At 35.2% G+C, this 22385-nt stretch overlaps 1 protein-coding gene across 11 annotated transcripts in view; it reads left to right on the top strand.

Annotated features, from left to right (window-relative positions):
- The first annotated feature begins 2195 nt into the window (after positions 1–2195).
- LOC129234157 (filaggrin-like) overlaps positions 2196–22385 on the top strand; it is a 36008-nt gene continuing 15818 nt past the window's right edge. For 10 of the 11 annotated variants that reach the window (XM_054868071.1, XM_054868065.1, XM_054868070.1 and 7 more), the window contains exons 1-3: positions 2196–2332; positions 17585–20053; positions 20738–21607. In XM_054868071.1, the coding sequence (XP_054724046.1) occupies positions 2278–2332; positions 17585–20053; positions 20738–21607 (3394 nt within the window). In that variant the 5' untranslated portion in view covers positions 2196–2277. Of the gene's footprint in view, positions 2333–17584; positions 20054–20737; positions 21885–22385 lie in introns of all 11 variants that reach the window. The other variant, XM_054868066.1, reaches the window with a different exon arrangement.

Below are 22385 nucleotides of genomic sequence, written 5' to 3'. Positions count from 1 at the left end.
TTTTAAGATAACAACTACTAATTTGGCTATACACTTTAAAAGTTTTTGGATAAATATTATGCCATCTTATAGCCTTAGTTCCTTTTCTATTGTTGAAAATGCATTATACGGCCTCTTTATTGAACACAAAATCCGCAAGCTGTATATGAAATTCCGTCTGGCTCATATCAACTGTTGAAGTACAGTTGATTACAAAAGGATGGGAAAAAAATTAATAAAATAAAATAATAATAATGTCAGTAATGTTCCAGTTCTTTCGAGTTAAGGTTCCATTCTCGTCTACCAGTGGGCCTACATGACTGATGCGAGCTTTCCCAGAAGTAGCAGAAGAAATAAATAAATAAATAAATAACCGCTCAGCGTATAAGATCCCTAACAATGTTATCTGGTAGCCATTGTTCTAAATCCGTTTTTGTAGCTCTTATTAAATACATATGATGCTGAGCCTAACCTGCTTATAATTAAGAGTATCTTTTACCCCTTTGGAACATGGAACATGGACAACGTTTTTGTGAAGGCTATTTAACCTGAAATAAACGTATAATCTCCAAACTGTATTTCACTTCAGCCCACTGAAGATCAACTTCATTCTTTTCAAGACCAAGAAAAAAATTTTTTTTTTACAAATCCTTAGTTCTATAAAATCAGCTTTTCTAAAAATTTTTTCACAAATTGGGCCCAAATCTAAAATTTCCTTCTCAGTAAATGTTAATGATACCTAAATTTAAACTTAGCACATCAGTGTAATATCAGCTTTGAGAAGAGGTTTACCAATTCCAGCTATTTATGGAGATAGTCTCTGGATGTCGTAACGAGCTGTTTGTTTAGTGCATGCTTTTTGCGTTGCCTAAGCTCTGGCTATAGGGCGGTAAATCTTTGCTTGTCAGGCATTGACATTAGTTTTTGTAGAAGATTAGCAGAAGTGAGACTTTTAAGATCTAATAATACAGAAAATGAAATGTGAATATTAGTTAAGAAGATGTTAACGAAAGAGAGAAATAATGCGTTATCGTATTCCAGACATTTGCTGTAAGCTTTTGAAACAAATAGTTGCAAAATATCAGCCAAACTTAATGACATATTCATAAAATACAGAAGCTGAAATTAAAGTTGAAAGCGAAGAGTAATAACACGGTGCAATAAACTTGAACTTTTCTTCTGTCTTTTAAGTGAAATTATAGGATTTCTTTCAACTAAAAAAATCTGAATTTTTGTAAAAGATCACTTCTTGCATAAAAATTTCTCAACGATTTGAATGCAAGCTTCATATTCTGCTTCTGATAATTTTTTTTCTTTGCAAATTCTTCATCATGAAAAAATGCTTTAATTTGTGGGTCGACGAAAATCCTTTCTGTTACCTACCCATACCTCACTGAAATTTTTGAGTTGTTATCTCTGCGATGCAAAAAAGCCATTCCTTCTCTAGACAGAGCTTATCCATATATTTTTACAAATAGAGCTCAATAGGCAAAAAAGGACATTGAACAAGGAATAAAGACACATTGCGAATTCGCAAAGGATTCATGTAATATTTTTTTGTGCCAGGAATGTAATTTTTTCTCGCAGGCCACTGTTTGGAGAACAGTAAAAATGTATTTAAAAAAAAAAATCTGTAGATTTTGGGGGAAATTGTGCTTAGTAATCAGGAAATAGTTAGACTTCTGATTTTTGGCTAAAAGAACACAAGAAACGTATTTTCTTCCAGCGGTCATTTTTTGTGCTACACAGTGCAGTTAAACACGCAAATAAAATTTCAAATTTCTTAAAATGCGTGACATCTTGGAAAAAAATATTTTTGTCCTAGAAGTCCATTACGTAACATAATTTTGTCAATGTTTCCTTTGAGACAGACTTTGTTATCAATCGAATGAACGTTGAAAGACATGTGCATGCAGCTGCCGATCAAAGAAATATTTTTCCATCATTAACTAGTAATTCATTTGTGTTCTCGAGTTTAAGCAAACTTGAGTTTAGTTTACGTCATGTCCCTAAAGAAGCTGCTTTTCTTTGAGAAGGCAAATGAATTTACACATCATTACAAAATTTATTTTCCAAAGTCAACATCGAGTCGTGCCCATTAGGACGCATTAACGAAATAGCTTCCTTTGCAAGTGTGCACACATGCATTCGACCTCAAATCCTTTTCATAAACAACAATGGTATAAAAATGTACGATTCAAAAACGGTGATCGCAGAAGGGCATCTATGTATTAAGCAAGACCCTTAACTTTGCTCAAAGAACAGCTTTGACAGTACCTCTAGTGACCGCTTTGCAAGATGGAACGGCGAGCCATGCTGCTCCATTTGGCATTTTGGCTCTCGCTTACTTTCGGTAAGTGCATAAAAGGGTTATGCTTTATTTTCTTGGCCTGATTAACATTGAAGAAACCTAGTTTCATTGCCTACCACGCGAATTTAATTTTTCTATAAGAGCAAAGCGATTGACATCTTTTGCCTTAAGGCTCCTAATAAAATATAGGAGGGAAATTAGTTATATATATACTTTCCGGTCTTGTTGTCCATCGTCTATTTTGGATGTTTCTTGCTAATATTTCATTGGCATGTATCAGGCTCTTTCCGTGAATGGACTTCGGCCTACAAGCCCGGGAAGTAGTAATGGTATTATCAATGCTGGCTTTGGAAACTTCAGTTCTCAGAGGAAGTCCTGCCAATCTTATATAATTAAAAACTGAGCGTATGTATCTATGTATGTACCTATGTATCTGTGTAGTCCTCTATGTATCTATGTCCAAGTTTCTTCTCTCGAACGACATGGAATTGACCATCGAACCAGGTATCGATGGATTCGTAATCTTCTCGTTTTTATGTTTGGTTATTATATCCTTCCGATAATAATTAGCGGAGACATCAATTAAAAACTATTAATTATAACACTTAGATTTTGACATAAAATCCCTATTTTTCGAAGACTTTCCTCCATTCAATTTATTATTCAGTGCTTCATCTCAACTTTCCGCAACAATGCTTTTATTAAAATTTATAGCGTGAAGAAAATCACTAAGATGAAATATGTTGCCATTTTTTTTCTCGAATATGAACAAGTAAAATTCTTGTTTTTGTTTTAAAAGCTTTTCCTGTAATCGGGGAATTTAAAATGTTGACTTTTTGGTTATTTTTCCGCAATCTGCCGCAAAATTTTACTGATTGTTTTTTTTTTTTTGGTTCAAGCCTGAGTGTTGAACTCGCGTCACTTGACATAATTTTTATTTTCGAGGTGGACCGTGCAAAGCCGGGCAACGCAGCTAGTAAAGTCATTATTTGACAACTTGTAGAAGATTTTTACTCCATCAATGATTTTTAAGTCTTGTTATTACTATAGTGACAAGTTCACTATTGGGTGGAATGGAGAGGTATTAATGACGTTACTACTTTCCGTTCTTTTCTGATTGATATTTCACCTGACATGTATCAAAGTTTTTTTTTTTTTTTGGTGGATGAACCACGGCCTGTAAGTCCAGAAAATTGCAATAGTATTACCAACGCTGATTGTTAAGGCCCAGTTCAAATAGAAAAAGTCAATATAATAACGTCTATTAAATCTTGTATGTATAATACAATAATGTACGGCAAAGTTATAAATTCACTATTTGATACAAAGATTGTGTAGTGTTTAATTAGTTGACGTAGTTTATCATAGGTAACCATTTAATTAACAATTTCAAAGATACCATCAGATGGCAAAAAAGGAAAAGTTTTTTAAAATATAAAGTGCTACTTAGCAATATCTCACTCTTGATAACACCTGTTTCCACTTTGACGTATAAATTAAACGTTATTCAACAGCATACTTTTGAAAAAATTTCACTTTTTAGTTTAAATGAAGAGAATGTTTTTAGAGCATCAAAGTTTAGCATCAGATTGCTTTGAAAAAAATCTTGTGTACAGTAAAATATCATTTATGCGTCTCTCTATAAGGGTAAATCAGGACATATCGCCGCACCCAGGGTAGATGCCGCAACCCCTGTATTTTCTGTAATTATTTATAGAAAGCAATCAAACGCACAGTGTAGGTAGTGTAGGCAAAACCAGATTTCCTTTACCTGTGTAGGTTGAATTCCAATTCGACAATTAGTTTTAAGTGTAAAATCTTTATTTTGAGTTAAGTGCGTGATTTCTTGACCAAAAATGTAAACACCTGAAGCTAAAATAGTTTTGCCCTCTAAATATCGTGACCATGCATAATTTTGAAAAAAAAAAAAAAAAAGGTGTAAAATTTGTATAGAGCACTGTGTGTATGAATATGCCATTATCTTTTACACATCCCAAACTGTACAATATGAGATACCTTCCAGTATGCATGCCGCAGTTTCTCTTTACTGAGTGCCGCTGTTACTAAAGTTGAATTAATATAATCATGTCTTGTTTTACTATGTTACCAGCTTTTATATCACTGCAGCAGGTTTTGTGAGTGTAATCAATGTTATGAACATTTTTCTCGTTTTTTCACAATAATTACGATCCTTTGAAGTAGGCATTGGCTGATAGTTAAGTGCTAGTGTCAAAAAGACAAGACAAGGAGAGGCAAGTTCATCAAGTTAAGTAATTGAAAGCGTCATCACCTGAACCTAAATGAAATACCTCATTTCGAGTCTTAGACAGGTGATAGCAAAGCACATAATAAAGATAACATCAGTACTCTTAGCCGCTACTAGGAATGTAAATAAATCAAATTAAAAAAAAAGATTCCAGAAATGTAAAAAATAAGAAAAACAAATGAATTTAGTTTTCAATGAGGTTAGAATCCTACGACAGATCATCAGAGTTCAAACATTATCGAATTCACGGCATTACAAGCATTGGGTTTATTTTTGTTTTTACGTCGTAAATAATATTTTAGGCATTTACAGTTTAATTCTATTCGTATGCCAAGTGAGGCATAAGTCCCGCAAGGGTGTGGTGTCTTACTCTGAACGTGAACATATGAGTGACGCGTCATAGTGTAAGAGTTTAGAAAAAAAAATCTTTTTTTTTTTATGTCGCAGTACACATGTTGTACAATAACCATTAAATGGCACAGCATGATATAATTATTTTTTGTGCAAAATGAGATTTTTAGAGCAGCAAAAAAAAAAAAAAAAAAAATTGCGGATTAACTCCCGAATTTACTGTTTCTACGTTTTTCACATTTATGCGTTGCTTTTCATGAAGTCCCGATTCACATCTATTCACCTTATTGAAAAAACGCACCGTCTATACGTTGCAAAATATCGGTATTACGTCATCTTCCCCTCCCTGAAATTCGAAAAAAAAAAATGTTGCCTATCCTTCTTGCTTCGTATTGAGGAGGGAATTATCTCAGCATAGAAGATCAAATAAAGAGTGGAGGGGAGGGGGGAAGCTTATTTCATTTGTCAAAGCACTAGTGAAAAATATTTTCATGCACTTAATTCAACTCATAATCATTGTGAAAAGGCGTGGTCAGAAAATGCAGTTTGTCAAACGAATGTAAAATATTTTTAATTAAATACCTGCAAACATTCACCCATATTTGTTGAGGTTAGTTCTAGCTATGTAATAGCATCAACAAATGGAGATGTGGAATCATACCTTTATTATACAATAGAACTCCAATTACCTAGATTCATTGGACTCAAACCTAATTCAGGTAATCATAAATTCGGATAATTGGATTTCCTTTGAAAAAAGAGTCTATTCATTAGCACATCAATCCCTCGTTAGATAGCTCCTCGTTATATCGCTCATTCAGATATATCACATTTTCCCTTTGTCTTCCGAAAAATTATCTTTAAAAAAAATGTTACTTTAGGTGAGACAACAGAGAAACCTATATGTTTCTCAGAAAAAAGTATTTTCCTCTTTCTTCAACTAATAAAAATATCTGTTATGTTTTTCATCGAGTTAAATCTGCTGCAGTTTAAGCTACAACTTTCGATTTGTATTCCAACATGAAACAATAAAAATATTTAAATTTTTCTAACGAACAATTGTAAAGCTAATTTCTCTTGCTTTTACTGAGAAAATCGTCCTTATATTACAAAAAATATAAAATTCAGTTTCTCTGCAGTTTCGTATATGATGATGATGATTTTGAATGATGATGCCGCTTTTGTCGTTATTTTTACGAGCATTACTATTCTCTTTATGTATGACATGTTTTTAAACAGATGTAATACTTAAGTTTTTATTGCAATAAATGAATTAATGTGCTACAGATTTTTGAAAAATCTTTAATAAAGCACTTTTTTCCACATTATATTCTAAATGTAAACCTAGAGATAGCATGATTTGTTTCAGAAATGGAATAAAAGCTACTAGATTGTTCAATAAATATAGAATGTATCAATCATTGATTATCATCATTTTTAATTTGCTTAAAAAATGCCAGAAAAATTCTTTGTTTTGTTAGATTATGTGTTCTGTTGCATATTAAGTAGAACATGGCAATTTTAATTTTTGAGGTCAGAACAAAAATTTAAATTATTTTATTGGTGATTTTAGGGTATATATCGAAACTGCATTACTTCTAGAGCACACAAGTTTTTTTCAGATTTGAAAAATCTTGATTTTTGACATAGATATGAGGAAAGCAAAAAGTACTGGGCGGCCATCTTTGATCCAACATTTTGGTTGGAAGCTCACATACAAACATAGGGGACCGTTTAAGAGTTACTCTACATAAGAAGAACTGATTCTGAAAATATTTCTTAATTATAAATCTGTGGTGCAAAAAATCCTAAATTTAATGGGCTTAATGAATGGGGAGTTAAATGAAAATTAGATTCATTTGTGCAGTAGTTCATAAACATTGTTCTTAGTTTATTTTCAACTTTGCTCTTTTATTTTGCACCTTCAAATTCGAAATTTCATGCTGGGAAAAAGTTTCTCTATAATGCCATTTAGTAATTTTTTTTCCTGTGGTTGTGCTCCTAAGTATTGAAAATAGATTTTATATATATAAATAAATAAATAAATAAATAAATAAATAAATAAATAAATAAATATATATATATATATATATATATATATATATATATATATATATATATATATATATATATATATATATATATATATATATATATATATATATATATTATATATATATATATATATTATCGTAATAAAATTACGGCTGCAATTGCGGTTGAATTCCTAACAGCATTCAATAATGGATTTGATGGCGTTTTTATACAGAAAACTTTTATAAAAAAACACATGTTTATGCTCAGGAATTTGTTTTAATTCTTCATTTTATCTGCTTGAAATAATTTGAAGCGCAAGCCATTTCAGAAAGAGATTACCACATCCAGAAATTTATTTTCCCCACCAAGAAGTAAATTTCTGGTTACGCTACTGGTAGACAGAATTTGATTGACTCGAACACAATCTAGTTGAATATACCTCTGGGATAGACTATAGGAACTGAAATACTGAATGTTTAACGACTGATATTGCATTACCTTAAACTATGCAAAATTAAATAAGCAAAATTAAGTAATCTAAGCTAAACATTAACCAAGTAAAATTCAAGGTAAATGAGCTTGGTTAGAAAAGAGCGAAATTAGTCAGACCCAGATAAAACATACGAAGAGGCAAATGCCGTTCACAGGAAATTTTATAAGTTTGCGAAAGACATTTATGTTATTTAAACCAATTCTGTTAAACTACTTTTTCATCAAAATTGGCCAAAGCGTTTAGGCTCCTCAACGCCACATAGGAACAAACATACACACATAGACTCATAAACACATTACCCTCCTTTGCGACGCGCACGCTCAGTCGGGTAAAAAGAAATCGGTTGATTTTTGAAAAAAAAAATAGCAATAAAATACGGCTGTTTGCTATCATTCGTAGTGCAGAGAAAATCAAAATCAAAATTAAAAACTTGATGAAACTCTACAGGCTTGTATCGATATTTATTTTTTTATCTCTGTTTCTTACGTGTTGATTTATTAAACTATCTGTATTATTAAATCATCACAATATCACTGTAATTTTTCTTTTCTTTCCCTCCTTCATGCGATGCAAATAATCAATCATGCGTAATTGAGAGGAAATCAACTTTTGCGTATACATTTTTTTTTTTAATTTTAATTTTGACTCTAATATCAATTACATTACTAATTTTGCACATTTAAAACGAAGAAACATGTATGGAAATCTTACTTTTGCATTTACTTATTTTTTATTATTTTTCGCTAAAAACGGGACAGCTTTTTTAGTTTGTAGCTTTTGTTCGTGCATAACACAAAAATGCCTCTTCCAACTAGTTTTTTTTTTTTTTAATCAATGAAAAAAAAATTAGAAATGATAACATCAATATGAGGAATTTTTGTCTCTTTTTTTTTCTGTAAGGCATATAATTTGTTAAAGGCTTTTGGTACTGATTTAAAATGAATGCAATTCTTGCAGTTAAACTCGATGACCGCACTGTTTCAAACCCATAGTTAAAATATCTTACAGGTAATTGAAAGGCAGAAAGTGTATATTCAATGTATGTGTAAAAATCTGTAACATATATTAAATATATACATTTATATTTTTAAAAGCCTTAAATATTTCATTAAATCTGTCCATGGTCGCACTTGAAGCTTAAGCAAGTGCGTCTATGATTTCTCAAACAGTTTCTCGAAATTCCACATCTTTATTGAAAAAATAGTAGAGTATAACGCTAGGATAATTTTTTATGTTTACTGATATGCAGTCTTCAAAAGGTGTATCTTGGCGGCCAATAAATATAAGTTTTTCGCACAGGAAAGCATAATTTTTTTCTGTACGCAAAAATTCTTCTGCTACTCTTCATCAGACATTGGTATTACACTATTATACTGCCGTGTGCAGGTAAAGGGCAGTAACTGCAAATTTTTCATTTTTCATTTTTTTGCATTTTTGTCATTTATTGTACGTTATCTTTATTGTACAAGCTCGCTTATTCGGTTTCCGCTGAAAAAAAGGTGCGAAAAAGACGTCTATTTCCAACATTTTCCTATAGTTAGTATTGAATAAAAAAAGTGTTTCTTCAAATATCTCGAAAACTCATTTCTGCAGATACTGCCGTTTACCTGCACACGGCAGTATACTCCATCATCTGGCATTTTCATCCAAAGACTTAACACTTCTCAAATTAAGCGAGTGCATCAAATTAAGCAGCATTGCTTCTTGAAATAATTTCAAGACAAGCAGTTTTCTCCGACGCAATAACTGCAATATGAACTGTATTCGGGCAAAAACAGGGATATGGGAGTGTGCGGGCTCTCCCTCTAAATATTATTCAATTTTTAAAAGATCTTTCGCAACGTTATAGGGAGGGGAGCTTCAGCGGGCCTTTCTGAAAAATTTTCGAAATTAAAGTCGTAATTACGCAGTGGTACACTGTCGTTCAAGGAAACGCTGGGATTCAAGAAATCTATCCAAGAAATTTTTCGAAAATGAAGTTTCAAAAATGCAAAAAAATACCATATTCGATGATACACTAAAAAAATTTCGAAACATCAGGGATTATTTCCAGCAATGTTCCAGGATTTCTTGAGTTTCCACCAGTTTCTTTTAAAAAACAAATATCTTTGCAAAAAGTTTCCGGAATTGCTACAAGTTGCATGAACTCAGTTTTTCCACCATTATGTAAAATATTTTTAGCTACTTGTGAGGAGATATGTTCATCTTATTTATGACGTGTTTTGCCTGCAGTTCCCTACGGACTCGATTGACTGAGCCATAAATGCGGGAGAAATAGTCTCTGGACACTGTACCTTTGAAGGAATTGCAGACAAATAAGCTGTTCGGTATTTGCTTGCAATTCTGCCTCAGCTTCAGCAAACTTTTCTTAAGTGTTATAAGAACCTTCTTAGCAAATAAAGAAGGTGCCAAGCTGATACTAAAAAATATCTAGTTTTTCTTGGAAAGCTTCCTGATTCTCTCATGACGAATTCCAGGTTAATTTCAGGAAAGTTATTGACATTTAGCGGGAATAGTAGAGGGGTTATGGTAGAAAATGTAGCAGGAAACTGAATTTTGCGATAAAATCATGAAACTTAGCATACATGTAGACTATGTATTAACAAACATTTTTGGAAGGAAAGACATTTCAAAATCCCCCCCAAAACCCCCTGGCGGCCATTTTTGGTCAAAAATCCAATACAATTTTTTTAAAATTATTTTTAGAAAAACATCCACTGTATTTTTTTGTAAGGTGTATTATGCTCACTAAAGAGTAAAAAGCCATTAAAATATCTTTAAACCTCCTAATTTTGATAATAATTTTAAAAACTTCGATTTTTTTAAGCAAAATTTTAACTTACTAAAGTCTTTAAAAATTCTGGAAAGGTTGTTTGAGAATTTTTTTTTTTTTTTTTTGATGTATTTCAAAGCAATATGTTGAAAAAAATCAAGTCATTTATAGTAGAACCCAATAATCTGAACCCCAGAAATCCGAAGCATTAGAAAATCCGAACATATGTTTTTACAAAATTAAGAATAAAACTAGAAATAAAAATTCATAAACAAAGCTAGTAATTTTTTCAAAACTCGAAACAAACATTTGAGTTGTTATTTAAGAATGAATACACTAGCAAAATGAGCGGGGGAGGAACAGGGATATTTTGTTCGTAGAACTCCAAAATTTATTATTAAACGCTTTAAAATCAATTTTTAGTTTTTTCTCATAAGACGATTTGAAGTGTTTGTTCTATGTTTTAAACGATGTAAGAGGAATAAATTATTAATAACTGCAATAAGAAGTTTAGTGCTATGTTAATAAAACTAAAAATATTGTTACTATTAATACAATTGTTATTTATTGAAATATAACTCACTATTACAAAAACTACAACTAAAACTATAACAAATCTGAGTAAGTGATGCGTACAATGATTATATAATAGAAGGTAATTTAAAACGTTGGAATTTACTAGTAATTTACACAGATACATAGCGTTTTTCATTGCAGTATTTACACATCGCTGTGCAGATAAGTCCATTTTTGAAGCACCCACAAGTTACTATTTGAGAGCAATTGTTTTTTCACACTTGCATGACGTAAATTCGCTTGAAACTGCGGGCAAACTCAAACAATCAAGAACATGCTTCTCATCAATTACTGTAAACTCCAATTATGAATTTAAGTTCAGGCTAAATTTTTAGGCATACTGCCCCATTGGTATCTACCTTGATAAGCAGTAAGTAAGTTGCCTAAGGGCTTCAGCTGTGGATGATAAGTTATTCATTGATCTTTGTTTGCTGGTGGAAAAACATTTACTAGCCTCATTTACGGACGGAAGTTACATGTAAGACGAGTAGCAAAGATTCGCTAAGATATTTGAAATTTTTAATCAGGTATGCTTTTTTTTTTTTTTTTTTTTTTTTGAGGTTGGGATGAGTATAAAAATACACCAATAACATCAGAATACACAATACATTTTAAGTATTTCTGCCTTAGCCCTGGCTTAGGGGCGGTAACTCACTGCAAAACATCAGAATAGTCTTTCCATCTTTTCCACATCATCACTTTTCCCTGACCTGCAAAAAAAGGTCGTGTCACATACTGAGAATGAGTGGAACCGTCTTCGAGCCACTGCTTTTTTCTGACCGAATTTGTCAGCAAAATCTTGGACTAGTATAAGTCGAAAGTGTTTTCCATCTACAAATTTTAGCCAGATCTTCTTTTTCCTCGTTTTATACAGCTCATGGACGTATGATATGTCTAAAATGACAGCGGGGGACAACAGTTCTTACGCAGATGCTTTTTGTATCCTCTTTCTGCAGCTTCCAAAATTTGTACGAAGATCCTGCAATGAGCTTCCTCGTGATTTGATGGAACTAGAGTTGTCGTATTCAAGGAAAATCACCGTCGAATCATTAAGAGCAAAACAAGATGGTATAGGCAGTGCAATCATGAAAAGCAATTTTGTCATCTTTCTGCATTCCGGAAAAAACTGATCCAGTTCTCAGGAAGCAAACCATTTTCTCCAAAATGATATCTTTCTTCTATTCCTCCGATATATCTTGCGTCTGTATCCTGAATAGACATCAGATACTCCACCAAAAAATTTTCGATCCTATGTCGTTTTATGAGAACGATGATAAAAGCATCATAGACAATAGCATCACAATATAGCTCTGCACATATTCTAAAATTAGCATTCATCATTTTCATCTTCAGCATCCTTTCTCAAAACGTTTTCATCTTCCCGCGAGTAGTCTTCATCAGTAGGAATACTATTTCTAAATTCATTGAGCAGGAATGCTAATAACTAGACTTATTTCCCGTTCAAAGAGCTCCATTTATTGAAATCGATGGAGGGTGAGGTTGATTTTCATAGAGGATAAATTCATACAGGTTTAAATTTACGATATTGAAAAGCTTTGAAAATGAATCTGCATTGAATTTTAATCTTTTCATTAAACAGATTTACTTGTTTTTCTCTAAAAAATAAAGACTAAAAAAGTTTTTTTTTCTACCCGTGAATATGAAGTGACTTTTGAGTCACAATTTTTTTTCGCTATGAATTTCTTGTAACAGTTTTTTCCCAACTTTCCCAATTTTCATGAGTTCTTCGGCTACTGCTGTATTCGTTTCTAACGAGAACAATTCGAAGTTTCTAAAAATGGATATCCATTTTCAGTTAGTTACCGCCCTAGAGTCAGAGCGAAGGCAGAAATACACCACCAGCTCAGTCATTCCATCCGAGGACTGCAGTTTCGTGCTTATTAGCACTCATCAGCCCGGAATAGGCAGTGCCTGAGCTGGATGTGGAAAACCTCTTAAGGAATCCAAGAGTGCCAAACAAACAAACTTCGCTCACTTGTCTAGTCAGTGCTAATTCTATATTAGCTACCAATTTGATTGGCACTCTTGGCTTCCTTAAGAGGTTTTAAACCTCCAGCTCAGGCACTTCCTATTCCGGACTGATGAGTGCTAGTAAGAACGAAGCTGCAGTCCTCGGAATAAAGACTGAGCTGGCGTTGTATTTCATGGATTTCCATGTTCAGCTATTTCTCTTCAAGATCTTTCTTGAAAGCAGGTTTTGGAAACTTAACATTTCTTCATCGCGCACATACAGCGGTTCTTTAAAGTCGAGGTAACTTCTTTAAATTGTGTAACTAAATCGATAACTGCAAGATCAACCAATATCCATTTTCTTAACGCAGTTGGATCTATGATAGACCGATTACATCCTCGTCTCCTTTCACCACCGCATTGTTTTGCTTGTAAGCATGGTCCAACCCAATTACAGAAAACATGTTCATTGTCTTTTTTACAAACGAGCTGATGTGTGCATCACATGACTTCCTTTTACACCAATTTAAAGTTTTTTCCCCATTATTGGCAATTTTAATATGATTCAATAGTTAACTCTAACTATCACCACCAATGGCCAAATTAAAACCAGATTTTTTAAAAAAAGTCGCCAAATTTGTCGCCAAGTTGGTGACAAAATTTGGCGACCAAAAGCTTGGCGATGTACTGTAAGTGTTTGCATAAATTATAAAACCACTTGAGTTTGCATAAAAATTAACATTGATTTCCCCCAAAAGAGGTGTAAAAGACCCCCTTTGGAACGTCCGACTGCAACTAAAAAGGGAGGTGCACAACTAGACTCCACTAGGAGTCTACGTACCAAATTTCAACTTTCTAGGACATACCGTTCTTGAGTTATGCGACATACATACGCACATCCACATATCCGCACATACATACGTGCATACGGACGTCACGAGAAAAGTCGTTGCAGTTATCTCGGGGAGTGTCAAAATGGATATTTCGGGTGTCTATACGTTCTTAGGCACTTATCCGCGTGTGGTCGGGTTGAAAAAAAAACTCAACATTAATTCGGGGGTGAGCAAAATGGAAACTAAGACTGAATTTTGAGTGAATTTTTTTCCGCGAATACAATACTTCCTTTTTTGTAAAAGGAAGTAAAAACATTCCTTCTTCGAAGCCTTTGTGTACGTCTCGGAAGGTTTGTGGGTTAAATAAGATCTTTATGAAAACTGGTAACCATCAAGCATAATCACTAAAAAGGATACGTACATCGACAAAATGGGGGGGGGGGACACAGAATCAACTCCTTCAAAGTTTCAATACAGGTATTAAAGTTGGTTGAAAGCTGTGATCTAATAAACATTAACATTAAAATCCCCAGCTTTAATACGGTGCTCCTAAATTTGAACATTGCGATGGTGCTTTCTTTCTCAGATTTTTAAGTTATAAAAATTTCTCTATCAATAATATCTTCATTGCATCGATGTGAATCTTTTTGTAAGAAGTAGTTATAGACATTTAATTATACACTTTAGGTAAGTTTTTTTGTTTCCATAAGATGAGTAAAAGCTTACTAATGATCAATCGGGTAATGTAGAATTAACAACAGCAACAATAATAATAATAGTAATAAGAAGAAGAAATTTAAGATTTAAATTTTAAATTTCTTTCAATTAGAATTATGTTGTCTTGACATTAATTTCACCCATTTTCCTTCAAGTCCTTGCTTTCTTATACCCTTTGGAAATAATTTCGATTATGTGTGCTCAGTCATATAAAATGAGGTGCGGCCCGATAATTGGACAGTTCAGGATATTAGAGTTCGGATAACTGGAACCCTACTTTGATATAACCCTAATAAAATGTATCTTCAAATTCAGAAAATAGTAATTACGTTATGGGGGGGGGGGATTCACGTCAAAGAATTTACAATTTAAAAAACTCGATTTTTTAAAACCCTTTTTGTGAAGTTATTTCTGAAATTAGACGATTAATGGAGTTTTAAACGATAAAAAATATAATTAACATCTGAAGTGACGCAACCAATAATTTAAAAAAATATAATAAAATTTTTAAAAAATCGCCATTTTCGGTTTTGGATAAAAAATGGCTGCCAGGGGGTTTTTTTGGGGGGGGGAGGGATTTTGGAATGTCTCCCCTTCCTAATATATTTGTGTATACAATGTCTACAAATATGCCAAGTTTCATAATTTTACCACAAAATGCAGTTTCTTCCCCCGTAGCCCCCTGACTAGAAACCCTTCAGTTTTTTCCAGATATGTAACGGTAAGAAGTTAGGCACACAAGGTATCCATTATTTACTAGGAAGAATCCCTGCTTTTAAAGGTTGTTAGAAAAGGGTGGTTCGCGTCGGGCTCTTTCCCGGAAAAATTTCGTAATTTAAATTCTCAAATACGACATTGTATTCTATCTGTGATGAGGTTAGGAGAAGGGATGGGATTCGGAAGTCCCCCTCGGAATTTTCGAAATAGAAGTTCCGAAAAGTACAATTTTAGACGGTCTTTGGTGGTGAAAGAGAAAAGGGAGGTTCTATTGCCTTCTAATCGAAATGTTTCGAAATTTTCGTGCTAAAGACGCTTTTGCAGGCCATCTACGGTAACGCTTGAGGAAGGGGTGGAGTTCCCCAGGAGAAGCTTTTTTCTGGTAATTTTTGAAACTGAATTTTCAAAAATGCGACTTCAGACGATCATGGATGATGTTTGGTGATGGTGGTTCAATGGCTTCTCTCGGAAATCTTTCGAAGTCGCTGGAGTGAAAATGCAATTTTGGTCATCTTTGTTGACTTTAGTGGGAGGAATGGAATGCGGAACTTTTCCTGCTAACTTTCTGGATTTGAAATTCTGATAAATCAATTTCAACCATCTTTAGTAACGTTAAAGAAAAGCGAGGTACGGAATATTTCCCCAAGAAATTTTTCAACTTTGAAATTCTAAATTTTCTAAAAGTCTAGAATAAGGAGTGATTTGGAACTCGCCCACGAAATGTTTTGAAGCTGGATGTCTTAAAAATGAAATTTTGGGCGGCCACGTTTGATGACGTTAGAGAAGGGATGGAGTTCGGAAAAACTTCTGCTGAAGTTTTCAGAAATTGAAGTTCACTTCACCAAACATAGCTTAACATGTATTTTAGAGGGGAGAGTTCCCTTATCTCCGAACCCCTTCCCTTGTCTAATGTAACCGAAGGTTGCTTAAAAATGCTTTTACGACTTTTAATGTAGAAAAATTTCCAGGAAGAGCCTCTGAGCCGTGTCCTCTCTTAACACCTCCACACATCATAGAGTCCCTATATGAAAAATCGACTCTAGCTGGGCATAGTCTAAAAGGGCATTTTAAGACCATCAATCTCGAAACTTTACTGAGAGATAATGCCATCCCTTCCTCCAAGCTCTTTACGTTTAGCTTAACATTGTGTTTTTAAAACTTCTATGCCAAGCCAACAAATTCCTGAGGGCGGTACTCGACAAGCCCTGCCCCTTCTCCTAACGTCGTAGAAATGCGTACAGCCTAAAATATTGGAACTCCTGTTTAGGAACCAGCCTTAGGTTTTCCCAACCTTACCCAACATCTTCCAAAAATAGTCTGAAATTGCGTTTTTTTATAGCTTCAATTTCAGAAAACTTTCTAAATGAGTGGTCTCAAACCTCTACGCAATTTCCTAACCTTATCACAGATCGTTTTCAATTTTGCTTTGATAAATTTTTGAGGGAAATCTGCGAACCCATTTTTAGCCTAGAATTGTGTTTTTGAAACTTCAGTATCGAAAAACTTCCAAGGGAAGAAATTCGGGAGGATTCTCCTCTTTCTCTAACGCCAACTCCAGTCTTCAATTGCGTTTTCACAATTAAGTCGAAACGTTTTCTGTACCCGTCTTCGAACTTTCTCCACCTTAACGTCTACAAAGACTGCCTAATTGTGCTTTTCACACTTTAATTTTCGAAAAAAACTTGGGAGAGAATTCCAACAACTTTTTTCCGACTCACGTTACTAAAAACTACCTAAAATTGCTTCTTTGGAATAAAATTTTGAAACGTTCCGTGGGATTATGAACTCCTTCTTTTCTTCTGAAAGAGAAATAAAATATTTTTTTTTCATTTAAAATTTTGTGTTTAGTTTTATTTTACCTACTTTTCAAAGTTTAATGTATTACCATTTTCGAAATAAAAGGGCGGCAAATTGAGGGAACGCCCTGGACGGCAAAAACTAGCTACGCCACTGCTTCCATGTTGAGGATGGACGCTTCAATTGGATGTCAAGCAAATAACACTACGTTTCGTCATAATTAAGCTCCGTGTGACTTTTACCGATTCCCAGCAGTTAAAAAACATTTGCAGGGTGCCGCTATCTTTCATCAGATGAAGTTAAAGCTGCATTGCAGGAAACCTTACAGGAGGCAGCGAAAAATGGCTTCCAGGAGTGCTTTCAAAAGTTATACGAATCTTGGCAGAAGTTCATAGTCGCTCAAGGCGACTATTTTTAAGGTGGATGTGCTTCGGTGATTTGAAATATTCAGGGTAAGGTTTTATACAACTTGTCCACGAACTTTTGGATTGTACTAAGTATATGTTTTATATAAAACCTAACGTATTAAAAGCAAATATTTTTTTAAAATTTGATTTTCAAGTACGACATAAAATAGTAACTCACGGGTAAAAAGTAAAAATAGCTTTAAAGTATGTGTGTTTCTAAAAATTCTCTCATTTACAAAATTTTATATTTCGAAGTATGTATGCACCATCAGTAGTTACAGGAATGAATACCGGGTAAGAAATTGTGTTCTTTGACACTGTTCTAAAGCCAACATTTTGTTGTTTTTGTATTTCAGTGCTATCAGCCGTAAGCGGAAGGCCAACGGATGGAGAATTGCAACAAACAGACGAAGTATCCAACGACGACGATATAGAATACTATTATTGGTTTGAGGAAGATTATTCCTCAAGCAGTGCTAGCAGGCACAAAAGTTCAAGCAGCTATACTAGTGAATGGAGTTATGAGTACTCCTTTTCCGAAGATGACGAAGACAGTGCTTCCAATAACAAAAATAGTCAAAAAAGTTCGAAGTCATCAGAGGAGGCAGAAGAGAGTGGCGAACAGAGAAATAAGCATGGAAGAACTGAGGAAGAAGGGAAGCAAGAAGAAATCGCAAGTGAAGAAACTGACAAATCCAGAAAAAGAAGTAGAAAAACAAGAGAAAAGAAAGAAAAAGGTGCCACTGATTCGGAAGAAAGTAATGAGAATGAAGAGGTAACAGATAAAGAATCGCATGTAACAGGCAGCAAAAAAGGCAAACGATATCGCACAAAAGATGCAAATAGTGAAGAAGATGAATCAGAAAGGGGAAAAGGTGAAAGTAATAAAAGAAAAGGAAGCAAGCACCAGACTGGACAGAAGAAAGGAAACGGAAAGTCAGGAAATGGTGAGGGTGATGATAGTGATGCAGAAGGAAGCAAAGAAAAAATAAAAGGTGGTGGAAAGAAAAAGGGAAATAAGGAACAAAGACAAAGCTCTGAAACGGAAAAACATGGTGGAAATGAAGAAAAAGATAACAAACATGATGAGAACGATGAAGTTGGAGGAAAAGGAGGCAAGCACAAAACTGGTAAAAACGGAGGGAAAGGAAAGTCAGGAAAAGGAGAAGATGACATTGATGATGAGGAAGGAAAAGAAGGAAACATGAAAAAGAGAGGCAAAAGTAAAGGTGGTAAAGATCAAAACAAAGGCGGACAAAAGGACAAGCATGATGAACACGAGAAACATGGAGGAAAAGGAGGCAAGGAAAAATCTGGCAAAAAGGGAGGAAAAGGAAAGTCGGGAAAAGGAGAAGATGACGATGATGAGAAGGAAGGAAAAGATGGACAAATGAAAAAGGAAGGTAAAAGTAAAGGTGGTGAAGAGCAAAAACAAGGCGAAGAAAAGGACAAACACGGAGGAAAAGGAAGCAAGCACAAAACTGGTAAAAAGGAAGGAAAGGGAAGGTCAGGGAAAGGAGAAGATGACGATGATGATGAGGAAGGGAAAGAAGGAAACATAAAAAAGGGAGACAAAAGTAAAGGCGGTAAAGATCAAAACAAAGGCGGACAAAAGGACAAGCATGATGAACACGAGAAACATGGAGGAAAAGGAGGCAAGCAAAACACTGATAAAAAGGGAGGAAAAGGAAAGACAGGAAAAGAAGAAGATGATGACGATGATGAGGAAGGGATGGAAGGACAAATGAAAACGGGAGGCAAAAGTAAAGGTGGTGAAGATCAAAAACAAGGAGAAGAAAAGGACAAGCACGGAGGAAAAGGAGGCAAGCACAAAACCGGTAAAAAGGGAGGAAAAGGAAAGTCAGGAAAAGGAGAAGATGATGATGATGAGGAAGAAAAAGAAGGAAACATGAAAAAGGGAGGCAAAAGTAAAGGTGGTAAAGAACAAAACAAAGGCGGACAAAAGGACAAGCATGATGAACACGACAAAGACGGAGGAAAAGGAGGCAAGGAAAAATCTGGCAAAAAGGGAGGAAAAGGAATGTCGGGAAAAGGAGAAGATGACGATGATGAGAAGGAAGGGAAAGATGGACAAATGAAAAAGGGAGGTAAAAGTAAAGGTGGTGAAGATCAAAAACAAGGAGAAGAAAAGGACAAGCACGGAGGAAAAGGAGGCAAGCACAAAACCGGTAAAAAGGGAGGAAAGGAAAAGTCAGGAAAAGGAGAAGATGATGATGATGAGGAAGAAAAAGAAGGAAACATGAAAAAGGGAGGCAAAAGTAAAGGTGGTAAAGATCAAAACAAAGGCGGACAAAAGGACAAGCATGATGAACACGACAAACACGGAGGAAAAGGAGGAAAGCAAAAAACTGGCAAAAAGGGAGGAAAAGGAAAGTCAGGAAAAGGAGAAGATGACGATGATGAGGAGGAAGGGAAAGATGGACAAATGAAAAAGGGACGTAAAAGTAAAGGTGGTGAAGATCAAAAACACGGCGAAGAAAAGGACAAGCAGGGAGGAAAAGGAAGCAAGCACAAAGCTGGTAAAAAGGGAGGAAAGGGAAAGTCAGGAAAAGGAGAAGATGACGATGATGATGAGGAAGGGGAAGAAGGAAACATGAAAAAGGGAGGCAAAAGTAAAGGTGGTAAAGATCAAAACAAAGGCGGACAAAAGGACAAGAATGATAAACACGACAAACATGGAAGTAAAGGAGGCAAGCAAAAAACTGATAAAAAGGGAGGAAAAGGAAAGACAGGAAAAGAAGAAGATGATGACGATGATGAGGAAGGGACGGAAGAACAAATGAAAAAGGGTGGCAAAAGTAAAGGTGGTGAAAATCAAAAACAAGGAGAAGAAAAGGACAAGCACGGAGGAAAAGGAGGCAAGAACAAAACCGGTAAAAAGGGAGGAAAGGGAAAGTCAGGAAAAGGAGAAGATGATGATGATGAGGAAGAAAAAGAAGGAAACATGAAAAAGGGAGGCAAAAGTAAAGGTGGTAAAGATCAAAACAAAGGCGGACAAAAGGACAAGCATGATGAACACGACAAACACGGAGGAAAAGCAGGCAAGGAAAAATCTGGCAAAAAGGGAGGAAAAGATAAGTCGGAAAAAGGAGAAGATGACGATGATGAGAAGGAAGGGAAAGATGGACAAATGAAAAAGGGAGGTAAAAGTAAAGGTGGTGAAGAGCAAAAACAAGCCGAAGAAAAGGACAAACACGGAGGAAAAGGAAGCAAGCACAAAACTGGTAAAAAGGGAGGAACGGGAAGGTCAGGAAAAGGAGAAGATGATGACGATTATGAGGAAGGGACAGAAGGACAAATGAAAAAGGGAGGCAAAAGTAAAGGTGGTGAAGATCAAAAACAAGGAGAAGAAAAGGACAAGCACGGAGGAAAAGGAGGCAAGCACAAAACCGGTAAAAAGGAAGGAAAGGGAAAGTCAGGAAAAGGAGAAGATGATGATGATGAGGAAGAAAAAGAAGGAAACATGAAAAAGGGAGAAAAAAGTAAAGGTGGTAAAGATCAAAAACAAGGAGAAGAAAAGGACAAGCACGGAGGAAAAGGAGGAGAGCACAAAACCGGTAAAAAGGGAGGAAAGGGAAAGTCAGGAAAAGGAGGAGATAATGATGATGAGGAAGAAAAAGAAGGAAACATGAAAAAGGGAGGCAAAAGTAAAGGTGGTAAAGATCAAAACAAAGGCGGACAAAAGGACAAGCATGATGAACACGACAAACACGGAGGAAAAGGAGGAAAGCAAAAAACTGGCAAAAAGGGAGGAAAAGGAAAGTCAGGAAAAGGAGAAGATGACGATGATGAGGAGGAAGGGAAAGATGGACAAATGAAAAAGGGACGTAAAAGTAAAGGTGGTGAAGATCAAAAACAAGGCAAAGAAAAGGACAAGCAGGGAGGAAAAGGAAGCAAGCACAAAACTGGTAAAAAGGGAGGAAAGGGAAAGTCAGGAAAAGGAGAAGATGACGATGATGATGAGGAAGGGAAAGAAGGAAACATGAAAAAGGGAGGCAAAAGTAAAGGTGGTAAAGATCAAAACAAAGGCGGACAAAAGGACAAGAATGATGAACACGACAAACATGGAAGTAAAGGAGGCAAGCAAAAAACTGATAAAAAGGGAGGAAAAGGAAAGACAGGAAAAGAAGAAGATGATGACGATGATGAGGAAGGGACGGAAGGACAAATGAAAAAGGGTGGCAAAAGTAAAGGTGGTAAAGATCAAAAACAAGGAGAAGAAAAGGACAAGCACGGAGGAAAAGGAGGCAAGCACAAAACCGGTAAAAAGGGAGGAAAGGGAAAGTCAGGAAAAGGAGAAGATGATGATGATGAGGAAGAAAAAGAAGGAAACATGAAAAAGGGAGGCAAAAGTAAAGGTGGTAAAGATCAAAACAAAGGCGGACAAAAGGACAAGCATGATAAACACGACAAACACGGAGGAAAAGGAGGCGAGGAAAAATCTGGCAAAAAGGGAGGAAAAGGAAAGTCGGGAAAAGGAGAAGATGACGATGATGAGAAGGAAGGACAAGATGGACAAATGAAAAAGGGAGGTAAAAGTAAAGGTGGTGAAGAGCAAAAACAAGCCGAAGAAAAGGAAAAACACGGAGGAAAAGGAAGCAAGCACAAAACTGGTAAAAAGGGAGGAAAGGGAAGGTCAGGAAAATTAGAAGATGATGACGATGAGGAAGAAAAAGAAGGAAACATGAAAAAGGGAGGCAAAAGTAAAGGTGGTAAAGATCAAAACAAAGGCGGACAAAAGGACAAGCATGATGAACACGACAAACACGGAGGAAAAGGAGGCAAGGAAAAATCTGGCAAAAAGGGAGGAAAAGGAAAGTCGGGAAAAGGAGAAGATGACGATGATGAGAAGGAAGGGAAAGATGGACAAATGAAAAAGGGAGGTAAAAGTAAAGGTGGTGAAGAGCAAAAACAAGGAGAAGAAAAGGACAAGCACGGAGGAAAAGGAGGCAAGCACAAAACCGGTAAAAAGGGAGGAAAGGGAAAGTCAGGAAAAGGAGAAGATGATGACGATGAGGAAAAAGGGACGGAAGGACAAATGAAAAAGGGTGGCAAAAGCAAAGGTGGTGAAGATCAAAAACAAGGAGAAGAAAAGGACAAGCACGGAGGAAAAGGAGCCAAGCACAAAACCGGTAA

The sequence above is a fragment of the Uloborus diversus genome, chromosome 1, assembly GCF_026930045.1.
Source record: "Uloborus diversus isolate 005 chromosome 1, Udiv.v.3.1, whole genome shotgun sequence".
Taxonomy (NCBI): domain Eukaryota; kingdom Metazoa; phylum Arthropoda; class Arachnida; order Araneae; family Uloboridae; genus Uloborus; species Uloborus diversus.
Note: the sequence above shows the minus strand (reverse complement) of the source record. Positions and strands in the feature narration are given on the sequence as shown.